The sequence below is a fragment of the Chrysemys picta genome, unplaced genomic scaffold, assembly GCF_011386835.1.
Source record: "Chrysemys picta bellii isolate R12L10 unplaced genomic scaffold, ASM1138683v2 scaf56, whole genome shotgun sequence".
Lineage (NCBI taxonomy): Eukaryota > Metazoa > Chordata > Testudines > Emydidae > Chrysemys > Chrysemys picta.
Genome location: NW_027052763.1, coordinates 1 through 12,632, shown reverse-complemented (window position 1 = coordinate 12,632; position 12,632 = coordinate 1). Strand labels below are relative to the sequence as shown.

The 12,632-nt window shown below is 52.7% G+C and overlaps 1 protein-coding gene across 2 annotated transcripts; it reads left to right on the top strand.

Annotated features, from left to right (window-relative positions):
* The first annotated feature begins 6,355 nt into the window (after positions 1-6,355).
* LOC135977874 (uncharacterized) lies at positions 6,356-12,458 on the top strand. 2 transcript variants are annotated; one of them, XM_065579037.1, is made up of 7 exons: positions 6,356-8,002; positions 8,399-8,502; positions 8,860-8,980; positions 9,282-9,361; positions 9,789-9,894; positions 10,104-10,199; positions 10,887-12,454. In XM_065579037.1, the coding sequence occupies exons 1-7, from the start codon at positions 7,979-7,981 to the stop codon at positions 11,112-11,114; spliced, it is 759 nt and encodes a 252-aa protein (XP_065435109.1). In that variant the 5' UTR covers positions 6,356-7,978; the 3' UTR covers positions 11,115-12,454. The 2 variants fall into 2 exon arrangements, with proteins under 2 accessions (XP_065435109.1, XP_065435108.1); XM_065579036.1 differs by lacking the exon at positions 6,356-8,002 and having other exon boundaries at positions 8,303-8,980; positions 10,887-12,458.
* The last annotated feature ends 174 nt before the right edge of the window (positions 12,459-12,632 follow it).

The following is a 12,632-nucleotide window of genomic DNA, read 5'->3' as shown; positions in this document are numbered from 1 at the left end:
ACCTCAGAGTCCCCTGTAGCTTTGCTTCAGCAAGTCTCCTTCTCGAGGTCTCTCTTTGAGGACTGAGAGAGTATTAGGGGTCACGTACGTGAGCGCCAGGAGGAACCTCTTTTGAGTTTTCTCCTTTATTTTTCCTGATTTCACTAGAAAACTGACGTCCCTGTTTAGAAGGTAAGAGCCTCCGAGAGGTTTGGAACCTGTTCAGTCTGATGCATCTGGCGCCAGCTGAATTTTAGGCATGGAAAACACTAGCTTAAGGTGGCCGAATTTTATTCCCCACCTGGGATTTTGTCCCTTAAAATCACTGGGGACATTAGGGTTTGTCCTTTTTCTTTTACCTTTTCCTCCATCCCTCCATCCTTTCTCTTCATCTCTTACTTCTTTTGTCCTTTCCCCGTTCCCCTCCCACCACCAGGAGGGGGGGGGGGGTCTGTGTCGTAGGGGGTGCTCTACAACTCCCATTGTGGGAGGTCCACCGAAAAATGTGGCGTTGAAATAGTGCTCAGACAGTGATCCCCAGCGGTGACCTGGGCCATCCTTTGGGCTCTCTGGTGAGAACCCTCATCCTCCCGCCCCTCAGTCGCTACCCTGATTGGCTGAGCAGGGGGTTATTGACAGGGAGGAGACTCAGGTCCCTGTTGTTTTCTTTTAAGACCAAGTAAATAGTCATAACCAGTCATATGTTCAACAAATTTTGCTGCTTCTCTGCAGTTCATTATTTTCTCTACCATTCCAGTTCTCCTAAAATACTTGCTGAATAATTACTATGAACTCTTGCTGGTCTGGAACTCACTTGAGAACACTTTATTCAGGTCATTCAATGTCTGAAATTCAAGATCCGATGGTTAGTTTGAAAATCAGGGCTCTTGGGTCCTATTCCCAACTCTGCCACGGACTGGCTGTGTGACCTAAGACAAGTCAATTCTCCTTTCTCAGCCTTAGCTTCTCCCTCTTTCAAGTAGGGATAACAATCCGCTCCTACCTACCTCCCGACAGGTGGAGGATGGGGATCTATTGGAGAGTGTCACTAGGAGCAGTGCATAAGATGAGGTGTCCTATCATGTTTACTCAGATCAGATTAGGACATAATAGAATGGCTGAAATAGTCTATTTTATTTGTATTTTATTATGTTGCAATTGTTAAGAGCAGCAACTACTTAGCTCAGACTGAAACATCTTATCTAATTTTTGAGATCTAAGTGTCTCCTCTTTGTGTGCGACGAGACAAACACGTACTCCTGTTCTTTTTGTGACACAGAAGATGCTTTTGTTTTGCAACAAAATATTTTTGCAAAGAATTTTCATGCCACTTGATATGATTTCAAGAAACAAAGTGGTTTAGTTTGAATGGGATTTTCGGACAGAAACGGTTTCAATGAAATTTCCCCACCATCTCGATTTCTGGGCTCTATCCCTGTCTTTGGGGGGTTTGCTGTCTGTTAGAACAGGAGTCTGATTTGGATAGGGATAGAGACCTCTTTAATGTTTTTAATGAAGTAAATACTAATGGGAATTGTGTGATCATGGGAGACTTTAACTTCCCAGATATAGACTGGAGGACAAGTGCTAGTAATATAATAGGGCTCAGATTTTCCTAGATGTGATAGCTGATGGATTCCTTCACCAAGTAGTTGAAGAACCAACAAGAGGGGATGCCATTTTAGATTTGGTGTGGGTAGTGAGGATCTCTTAGAAGAAATGGTTGTAGGGGACAGCCTTGGTTTGAGCGATCATGAGCTAATTCAGTTTAAACTAAATGGAAGGGTAATGGAAGGGTAAGCAAAAATAGATCTGTGACTAGGGTTTTTGATTTCAAAAGGGCTAACTTTAAAAAATTAAGGAAATTAGATAGGGAAGTGGATTGGACTGAAGAACTTGTGGATCTAAAGGTGGAGAAGGCCTGGAATTACTTCAAGTCAAAGTTGCAGAAACTATCAGAAGCCTGCATCCCAAGAAAGGGGGGGAAATTCTTAGGCAGGAGTTGTAGACCAAGTTGGATGAGCAAGCATCTCAGAGAGATGATTAAGAAAAAGCAGAAATCCTACAAGGTGTGGAAGATGGGAGTGATCAGCAAGGAAAGCTACCTTACTGAGGTCAGAAAATGTAGGGACAAAGTGAGAAAGGCCGAAAGCCATGTAGAGTTGGACCTTGCAAAGGGAATTCAAACCAATAGTAAAAGGTGTGACAGGTTCTATAGCCATATAAATAAGAAAACAAAGAAAGAAGTGGGACCGCTAAACACTGAGGATGGAGTGGAGGTTAAGGATAATCTAGGCATGGCCCAATATCTAAACAAATACTTTGCCTCAGTCTTTAAGAGGCTAATGAGGAGCTTAGAGATAATGGTAGGATGACAAATGGGAATGAGGATATGGAGGTAGATATTACCACATCTGAGTTAGAAGCCAAACTCGAACAGTTTAGTGGGACTAAATCGGGGGTCCCAGATAATCTTCATCCAAGAATATTAAAGGAACTGGCATATGAAATTGCAAGCCCATTAGCAAAAAATGTTAATGAATCAGTAAACTCAGGGGTTGTTCCGTATGACTGGAGAATTGCTAACATAGTTCCTAGCTTTAAGAAAGGGGAAAAAAGTGATCTGGGTAACTACAGGCCTGTTAGTTTGACATCTGTAGTATGCAAGGTCTCAGAAAATGTTTTGAAGGAGAAAGTAGTTAAGGACATTGAGGTCAATGGTAATTGGGACATAATACAACATGGCTTTACAAAAGGTAGAGCGTGCCAAACCAACCTGATCTCCTTCTTTGAGAAGGTCACAGATTTTTTAGACAAAGGAAACGCAGTGGATCTAATTTACCTCGATTTCAGTAAGGCATTTGATACGGTTCCACATGGGGAATTATTAGCTAAATTGGAAAAGATGAGGATCAATATGAAAATTGAAAGGTGGATAAGGAATTGGTTAAAGGGGAGACTACAACGGGTCGTACTGAAAGGTGAACTGTCAGGCTGGAGGGAGGTTATAGTGGAGTTCTTATATTATGGGAACAAGTAAATAACTTTTCCTTATTCACTTTCTTCACATCACTCATGATTTCATATACCTCTATCATATCCCCCAATAGTCTCCTCTTTTCCAAGCTGAAAAGTCCTAGCCTCTTTAATCTCTCCTCATATGGGACCCCTTCCAAACCTCTAATCATTTTAATTGCCCTTCTCTGAACCTTTTCTAATGCCAGTATATATTTTTTTGAGATGAGGAGACCACATCTGTACACAGTATTCAAGATGTGGGTGTACCATGGATTTATATAAGGGCAATAAGATATTCTCCGTCTTATTCTCTATCCCCTTTTTAATGATTCCTAACATCCTGTTTGCTTTTTTGACTGCCGCTGCACACTGCGTGGAAGTCTTCAGAGAACTATCCACGATGACTCCAAGATCTTTTTCCTGATTCGTTGTAGCTAAATTAGCCCCCATCATATTGTATGTATAGTTGGGGTTATTTTTCCCAATGTGCATTACTTTACGTTGTCCACATTAAATTTCATTTGCCATTTTGTTGCCCAATCACTTAGTTTTGGGAGATCTTTTTGAAGTTCTTCACAGTCTGCTTTGGTCTTAACTATCTTGAGCACTTTAGTATCATCTGCAAACTTTGCCACCTCACTTTTTACCCCTTTCTCCAGATCATTTATGAATAAGTTGAATAGCATTGGTCCTAGGACTGACCCTTGGGGAACACCACTAGTTACCCCTCTCCATTCTGAAAATTTACCATTTATTCCTACCCTTTGTTCCCTGTCTTTTAACCAGTTCTCAATCCATGAAAGGATCTTCCCTCTTATCCCATGACAACTTAATTTACATAAGACCCTTTGGTGAGGGACCTTGTCAAAGGCTTTCTGGAAATCTAAGTACACTATATCCACTGGATCCCCCTTGTCCACATGTTTGTTGACCCCTTCAAAGAACTCTAATAGATTAGTAAGACATGATTTCCCTTTACCTAAACTATGTTGACTTTTGCCCAACAATTTATGTTCTTCTATGTGTCTGACAATTTTATTCTTTACAATTGTTTCAACTAATTTGCCCGTTACTGACATTAGACTTACTGGTCTGTAATTGCCGGGATCACCAATAGTGCCCTTTTTAAATATTGGTGTTACATTAGCTATCTTCCAGTCATGGATACAGAAGCTGATTTAAAGGACAGGTTACAAACCATAATTAGTAGTTCCGCAATTTCACATCTGAGTTCTTTCAGAACTCTTGGGTCAATGCCATCTGGTCCCAGTGACTTATCAGTTAATTCCAAAACCTTCTCTAGTAACACCGCAATCTGTGACAATTCGTGAGATTTGTCAGCTACAAATGCTGGCTGAGGTTTGGGAATGGCTGGAAGGTGAAAAGAGACAAATTCCTATGACAAATAAGGCACAAATATTCAACAGCGAGGATGACTGACCACAGGAAGAAGCTACCAAGGAAAGTGGTGGATTCTCCGTCTCTTGATGTCATTTAATAAAGACTAGATGCCTTTCTGGAATGTGTTTACCCCAAAAGTAGCTATTGTGGTAGACAGGAGGCCTGTGATATGCAGGGGGTCAGATTAGATGCTCTAACTGTCTCTTCTGGCCATAAAGTCTACTCATTTCTGAGAAACCGAGTGTAGTATTGGGAGCAGCATCTGATGTTTTACTGTCTAGCCGGCTTGCTTCCTAGAATGAACACTCATTGAGTGAGGTGATCCACAGAGAGTAGCTCAAACCTCCAAAGTGTCTGGCCTGCGGCAGGACATTAGCACTGCAGGGGAGGGGTGTGTGTGGGAGTGACATCACAAAGGCCTTTTGCAGGACATCAGCCTATTGGTCAAAGGTGCTGGGGAGGTGGTGACCTCACAGAGAGATGCTGACATCAGCCAGGCAGGACAGGGGCGCAGGGCCAGGGAAACCTCAGAGTCCCCTGTAGCTTTGCTTCAGCAAGTCTCCTTCTCGAGGTCTCTCTTTGAGGACTGAGAGAGTATTAGGGGTCACGTACATGAGCGCCAGGAGGAACCTCTTTTGAGTTTTCTCCTTTCTTTTTCCTGATTTTACTAGAAAACAGACGTCCCTGTTTAGAAGGTAAGAGCCTCCGAGAGGTTTGGAACCTGTTCAGTCTGATGCATCTGGCGCCAGCTGAATTCTAGGCATGGAAAACACTAGCTTAAGGTGGCCGAATTTTATTCCCCACCTGGGATTTTGTCCCTTAGAATCACTGGGGACATTAGGGTTTGTCCTTTTTGTTTTACCTTTTCCTCCATCCCTCCCTCCTTTCTCTTCATCTCTTACTTCTTTTGTCCTTTCTTCTGTTCCCCTCCCACCACCAGGAGGACTCTGTGTGTGTGTCGTGGGGAGTGCTCTGCAATGGGAACAGGGACAATTCTCCAACTTTGGGCAGTCGAGAGCCTGGGTGAGATAAGGGGCGTTAAAGCCCTTTGTAAAGGAGAAAGGGGAGTTTCATGGTGTTGAGCACCAAGGAATTCTAAACTTTGCTAAAACATCTAGTCTGCAGAAACCAGAAATGGTTGGGGCCACGTTGTAACCATTGTCTTTTTTAAAGCCCATTGAGGGATGTGAGTCCCACCCTTTTAGGTATCTGGGGTGCTGGGAGAAGAGAAGAGGTGCCTGTCTCCATTTTATGGCCTCAACAAACTAAGTGCTGTGCCCCAGTTCTCGTCAGAGATCCCTGAAAAAGAACGTCTTCCCATCCATTAACATACCTGGAAAGCTCCTTATTAAACAATCAGTTTGTCAGCACCTACAGGACAATTTGGTTCTTAGGACTAGTGAGCATGGACTTGTCAAGAACAAATCATTCCAAACCAATCCTAGCTCCTACTTTGGCAGGGTTACGGGCCTAGTGGAGGTGGGTAAACAGTAGATGTGATCCATCTTGGTGTTAATAAGGACATTCTCACAAGCAAACTAGGGAGATGTGGTCTAGATGCAATTAGTATAATATGTGTGCACAGATGGTTGAAAGCCCGTACTCCAACAGCCCAGAACCAAACACTCCTCCTCCTGGGCAGTGCGCTCTGACCTCTAATGGTCAGATGCTGCTTAGCACTGTCAGAGCAGCTTTTGCTGGGGGATTCTCCCAGCACTTTCCAATAGTGGGAAAGTATGAAATCCCCATTTGACTGCTGGGGACAGAGCCTAGAGCGGGGAGCAACTTACCCAAAGTCCCACAGGTCAATAGGAAACCAGCAATGGAACCCAGGAGTCCTGACTCCCAGTTCCCTGCTCCAGTCACTCCAGCGGAGCACACTCCCTCTCAAAGCAGGGGGACCGGACATGAAGGCCTGGTTGTAATTGCCAGCTATGGGAGGGAGTGTGCAGCAGTGGTTAGTGAAGGGGCCTGGAAATAAGGACTGCTGGGTCCCATCCCTGGCTCTGACACTTGGTGTGACCCTGAGCCAGTAGCTTCCCCACCCCAGGCCTGTTTCCCATCAGTAGGGTTGGGGTAGCAGCCCCTACAGACCAGGGGGGTTGGGAGGCTCCAGGAAGGTGTGTAAAGTGCCGGGATGTCAGGATCCCGGAGGTGCTGTCACCCCCGCATTAGGCCAGTGTTCTGCACCCCCTGCTGCTGGCTGAGTTTCTCTGTCCCTTGGCAATAAGATAGACTCTTGTTTTCACAGCCAGTCGATCGCCCAGTGCTATCCCCCTGCCTGCTGGCTGGGCAGGGTAACTCCTCAGGTCACCACCACCCTCTCCAGCCTGCCTTGGCTTTGGGGAGTGAGGAGGAGGGCGAGGGACGATACTGAACATCCTCCATCCATCGCTCCGTCAGCAGAGCAAGTGAGTGGCATTAGGGTTCCCCGTTGGCGTCCCCTGTCTGTCTGGGGAGAGGCAGAAAGAGGGGGAACTAATCTCTCCCAAAGGAGATTGGATTTGCAAACCGCCCCCAGGAGCCCCTCGCTCTCAGACCGGGGAGGGGCTTCTCCAGAGCCGTCTCCAGTGTGTTTGGAAAGGTCCCAGCAATGGGGCTCCCAACGCTTCCCTTGTGGGAGACGGTTCCCCAGGCTGAGCGTCTCTGAGCTGGGCCAGACCCTGTGAGCTGCTGAGCATGGAAATCAATGGGAAAGGCGGGGGTCCTGGCCTTGCTCTGCCTCGGGACTTTGACCTGGGGAATGGTTTCCCAGGAGAAGTCCAGACTCCTGGGTTCTGTTCCTTCTCTAGCCTGGGGGGGAGTGTGGCCTGGGACGGCAGGAGGGAGCTGCTTGTCCAAAGTGACTGAGCCCAGTGATGGAAAAGGAGGAGACTCCCCGGGCATTGCAGCCCCAGAGGTGACGAGGGGGAACGCTGGGAGCAGATCATGCAATGAACTCCTGCCAGTGCGTGTAGATTGCATTACATGCACCCCTGTGGGGGGAGGAGGAGCTGCTCTGGCTGGGGCAGGGATGGGGAGGGACCAAACAGGCTGGTTAGTGAGAGGCTGCCTTGACCCCAGACTCACGCCCGCTCCCCGCTCGGTTCCAGGGTGGCCAGGCTCCTGAGGATGTTCAGGAAGAAGGCTCTGCAGGTGGCCCCAGAGCCTGAGGGAAGCAGCTGCCATCTTCCCCGGGAGCAGAGCGGCCCCTCCGTCCCCACTGGCGGGGAAGGAGCTCCCGGCCAGGCCAGGAGGTGGAAGTGCCCAGTCTTCTGGCGGAGAAAACCCGCTCCCAGCGCAGGCGCCGAGGTGGGAGAGGCCAGGTCGAAATGGAGCTGGGCCAGGCTGCGTCTGGGCAGGCAGGACCCAGCGCAGGAGGGGAGCCGGGCAGAGTGACTCTGGGCCATGTTGTGTGGGCAGCAGCAGCCCCAGGAGCCCAGCCCTGATTCCCAGCAGGAGGCATCGCCCGGCCCGGTCAGTGAGGACCTTCCAGCCTCCCCAGGGCAGGAGGTGGAGGATCCCTGTCCCACCACCAGCAGCTCGGCCCGCTTCCCATGGGACAGCAGCAGTGCCTGGGACTCGGGCAGCAGCGAGGCCGATGGGCGCCGCAGCTTTGTTCCAGGTGAGGAGTCAGGCTGGGCTCAGGGAGAGGTGAGGGCGGGGCTGTGAACACCCTGGGCCCAGGCCCTCAATCAGTGCTATGGGGGCGGATCCCCAGCCCAGGGGTCTGGCCTGAGCCACATGAACCCCACTGACACTAGATGCTGCCACTTTGGTCCTCGGTGCTCCAGTTGGGGGGAGGCACCTCCCAGGGAGTCCAGGACAGCGTGGGGGGGGTCTCTTTGCTATGGGCTCCTGCAGGAGTTGGGGGCTGAAGGCATCACTGAGACGGGGGAGTGTGGGGCCCGATCTGCCCTGGGTCCCGGAGGTGGGAAGGGGACACATTGCCCCAGCGTGCCCCTGTCCTTCCCCCGAGTGGCAGCAGGCGTCACCCTGTCCCCTTCTCTCCCTGGTGCAGGGACCGCCAGGGACTCAGGGGACGAGGAGGAGGAATGGGTGGACGTGGCCACAGAGGAGGCTGCTCTCAATAACAGCCGAGAGCAGCTCCAAGACGGAGAAAAGGTACAAACGTTCCCCAGCTGTGCTGGAACCGAGACTGTCCTGCCCCTTCCCAGCACCTGACCCCCTGCAGAGGGTCTTGTCCCTGATGATCCACCAGCCCTAATGGGGACCTTTCTCCTCCATGATCTGGGACCCCAGAGGTGGGGGTGTCTGTCACACACTAGCCGGGTCTCCTCCCCCCACAGGCACTGTCCCAGTTCCTGACCCTGCTTGTGGTGGAGTGGTGGGTGATTTGGACAATGGGCGGGTCCCCACTATCCCCCATTCAGGCCTGAGTCCTGCAGCTACTGTTTGGGGGCAGGGAGGTCTCTGGCTAACTGGCTCTCTCTCCCCTAACCCCACTCCTGGTGGGTGCAGGAGGAGGCCCAGCAGCTCGTGTTCCTGCACGCCATCCACCCCGCGTCTCGCTGCACAGCAGAGAGGGCAGGACACACTGGAGCCGCACTGCTGCAAGGCGGCTGTGGCGGAGAGGATTGTGGTGAGCGAGACACGGCGCCCAGAGGGAGGACAGAGACATGGGAGGGGCAGGGGTCTCCCCAGGCCAATGGATGGGGGATGGCTGGTGCTGGAGGGGCAGCTGAGGGCAGAGATTGCTGGGGCTGAAGACTGGGGAGAAGAGACGGGAGAAATTCGGAGAGTGGTCACTATTGGGCAGGAATCGGAGGAGTGGGAGGCAGGTGGGGGGATCCTGCTGGTTGTGTGGGGCCCTGGCTGTGTAATCTCCTCACTGGGAAGTGTCAGTGAGGCCCGAATCTCACACGCTCCTTTGGGTCTCACAGGAGCTCATTGAGGAGCTGCCTGATAACTCTCCACCCGGCGCCGTCCTCGCCAACTCCCTGATTGCTGTGGGCAACCTCAGGTACCGAGACCCGCCGGCCCGGTTCCCCTAACCCCAATGCTGCTCAGGCCCAGGGCTGGGAGTCACTGCCCCTCCCACTCCCAGGTCACCGCCCAAGGGTGGCTCCTCTGGCAGAGGTGCGGGGAAGGTTCACTCTCTCCTGGCTGGGCTGTTCTTTTCACTCCAGTAACATTGCAACGGCTTTGCAATGGGGAGAGGCTCACACCCAGGATCAGATACAGGAGGGGCAGCAGGGTGCAGGGAACAGGGGCTATTCCTGCCCTGCCACTGTCTGTGTGAGAAACCTTGGCCTTGTCATTCCCTGGCTCGGTGCCTCAGTTTCCCTTCTTGCCAGCCTGTGCCTATTTCCCTGCAGTTTCACCTGCGTGTTGGTGCCAGTCCCATCCCCGTACTGCACAGTCTAATACCGGCTCCTCTCTCTTGCCAGCACCATGACACCTGCCCTGGAGCCAGAGCTGGAGACCCACCTCCTCCGAGCTGCCCTGCACGCCGTCTTCACCCTGGGCATGGAGAAGGACACCGCCCAAGTTCAGGTAGATCATGCTAAAGTCATGGATTGAAGAGCCAGCTGTCATCCTGCCATGAGTCCTTGCTAATTGCCTGCAGTGGGATGTGAAGGAGAGAGGCCAGGATATGTGTTTGGGGGTCTCACCAGTGCTTCCCAGAGACCCCACTTCCCATCCTGTGGCAAGTTTAGCCCCAGTTTCCCTAATTCTGACCCATGGCTCTCCCTTGCTTTCAGGATCTGCCTAGGGTCTTGCCAGACCTCCTGGACGCCATGCTGGGGAACCTGCTGGTAGAGTCCCCAGACACCGACAGGCTCCAGTACATCTTGGAGGTGAGCCCGATGAGAGGGGTGGGGGCAATTTTACCTTCACTCTTAGATCCATTTTCCAGTCTGTCCTCCTAGCCGGGCCCCCAGTGGGCATCCTTGGTCAGGGCAGTCAGTGCAATGCTTCCTTTCCCCACAGCACATTAACTACTGGATCATGTCCAGGGTGCCGCGAGAGAGAGCCAGGGCCGTTAAGAGCAGCACGGCCCTGCTCAGATTCACCATCACCCTCCCTGAGTTTGACGTAAGTGACCTCTGACCCCAGCTTCCTGACTCCAGGCGTAGGTGATCTGGCTCTGACGGGCTGTAGGATCTGCTGCTGCAGGGGCTGTGGGTTAGGAGTGTTCCTCTTGGGGAGGCAGAGGCAGAGCAGAGAGTGAGCCTGGCTTGAGTCAAGTTCTTCTTGTCCTAGTTAAGTGGTGACTCTGGGCTTTTAAGGGGACTGTGCTCCAGGTTCATGCCTCCCTTTCATCCTGGAGCAGCTGGGGAAGCAAGTCCTCATGGAGGGCCCTGTCCACAGCCCTGTACTCCAGGCTTCCTTGGGGGCAGAGGAAATTAAGGGTCTGGCTCTAGCTCCTATCCTCTAGCATCTCCTGCAGAGGGGCTGAGGGGAAGGAGAGTCCTGGCCCGGGGGGGACTAGGAACTAACAGGAAAATGCTGATGGAGTCCCCTCTCCCTCTCCCGTCCATTAGAACTCAGCGGAATTCCCCAGGATGGGTCACCACATGGCACAGCTGGCTCTGTCCGTCAGTGACCCAGCCAAGGACATCAGCCGGCAGGCCAGGGAGGGGCTTTACCGGCTCTACCAGCTGCTGCTGCACCAGAGGGGTAAGGAACCCAGCTGGGAAATGGCACCCGCTAGAAGAGTGAGACTGGGACCCCAGCCAATTTCTCCGAGACTGACCCCGGCTGGAGGATGAGTCTCTCTATCTCTTTCTGTGTTCCACACCACGCCCTGCAATTCTGTTGGGCCAGGCACGCAGCGAGGACTCTGCCCACTGTGCAGCCACCAATGGGATTGGAAGGACACAAGCCCTGCAACCAGAAGGACGAATGTGTGTGTCTCTCTCCCTGTCACCTACTCCCTCCTGGGGGAAACCCAGCAGCTGATGGGGGACAAGGTGAGCAGCTGCATTAGACTCAGGAGATTGGGGCGGGGCCCAGGCCTCATTCCCATCCTGTGGCCATTCGCTGGCCTGGCACAAGGAGCCTGGTGGGGAATGAAAGGGAGAGCAGGTGCTCCTGGGAAGGGAGATGAATTCACCTCCATGAGCAGGAGCGAGCCAGCTTGTCCCCGGAGCAGCTCCACCCAGCTCTTTAGCCAGGCTAATTAATGACAAGCTTTGCCTCATCCCAGACTTACGTTCTTAGGACAGGGTGCTATTGCTCTTGGGAAGGGCAGGAGAGTCCCCCAAGTGCCCTCTGCGAGACTCTCCTGTCCCACAGGGCCGCACCCAATTCCTAGTGGTCTGGTGTCTGTGTCACCCGAGCCACCACCCAGAGTTGCTCCCATCACTGGCAGCCTGGGAGGCCAAGGACTGACGGGTGATGGCGTCTGACCAGGCAGGGCTGAGGCACATGGGCAGGGGACGCTTGTCCTGCCGCTGGCAAGGCTGGACCCGTTCTGGAGAGAACAGGAGGATTCAGTCAGCAGTAGGGTTACCATGTCTAATAAATAAAAAAAGAGGACCCTCCACGGGCCCTGGCCCCGCCCATTTCCCCACCCCCTAGCCCCGCCCCAACTCCGCCCCTTCCCCGCCCTAACTCAGCCCCCTCCTCCCTCCCACTCCCAGCCATGGGGAAAGGGCTGCCCCAGCGCTACCGGATTCACGGTTTTCCGGGCAGCCCCCAGACCCTGTGCCCCCCGCCGGCGCTTCCCCAGTGCAGCTGGAGCCCGGGAAGGGAAGTGCCTGGCCCGTGGCTCGGGGTCCGGAGGCAGAGGGGCCTGCCCGAAGCCAGTAGCGCTGGCTCGGGCAGCTCGGCTCTTAAAGTCTGAGAGGGAAGGAGCGCAGCAGCTCAGCTGGAGCCCGGGAAGGGAAGTGCCTGGCCAGCGGCTGGGGGTCCGGAGGCAGGGGGGGCTGCCCGAAGCCGGTAGCGCTGGCTCGGGCAGCTTGGCTCTTAAAGTCTGAGAGGGGACGAGCGGAGCAGAGCAGCCGCGGGAGGGGAAGTGCCCGGCCGGCATTTTCCCGGACATGTTTGGCTTTTCGGCAATTCCCCCCGGACGGGCGTTTGATTGCCTAAAAGCAGGACATGTCCGGGAAAAAACGGACGTATGGTAACCCTAGTCAGCAGGGGCTGCCGATCCGTCCCATTCACCAGGGCTGCCATCCTGCGGCTTCAGCATTAGTGGCTGGGGTGACTTGGGGAAAGGTCTCAACCTCCCCACATCCCACTTCACTGCTGCCAGAATCCCTCCTGCCCCCCCGCTACAGTCCCCT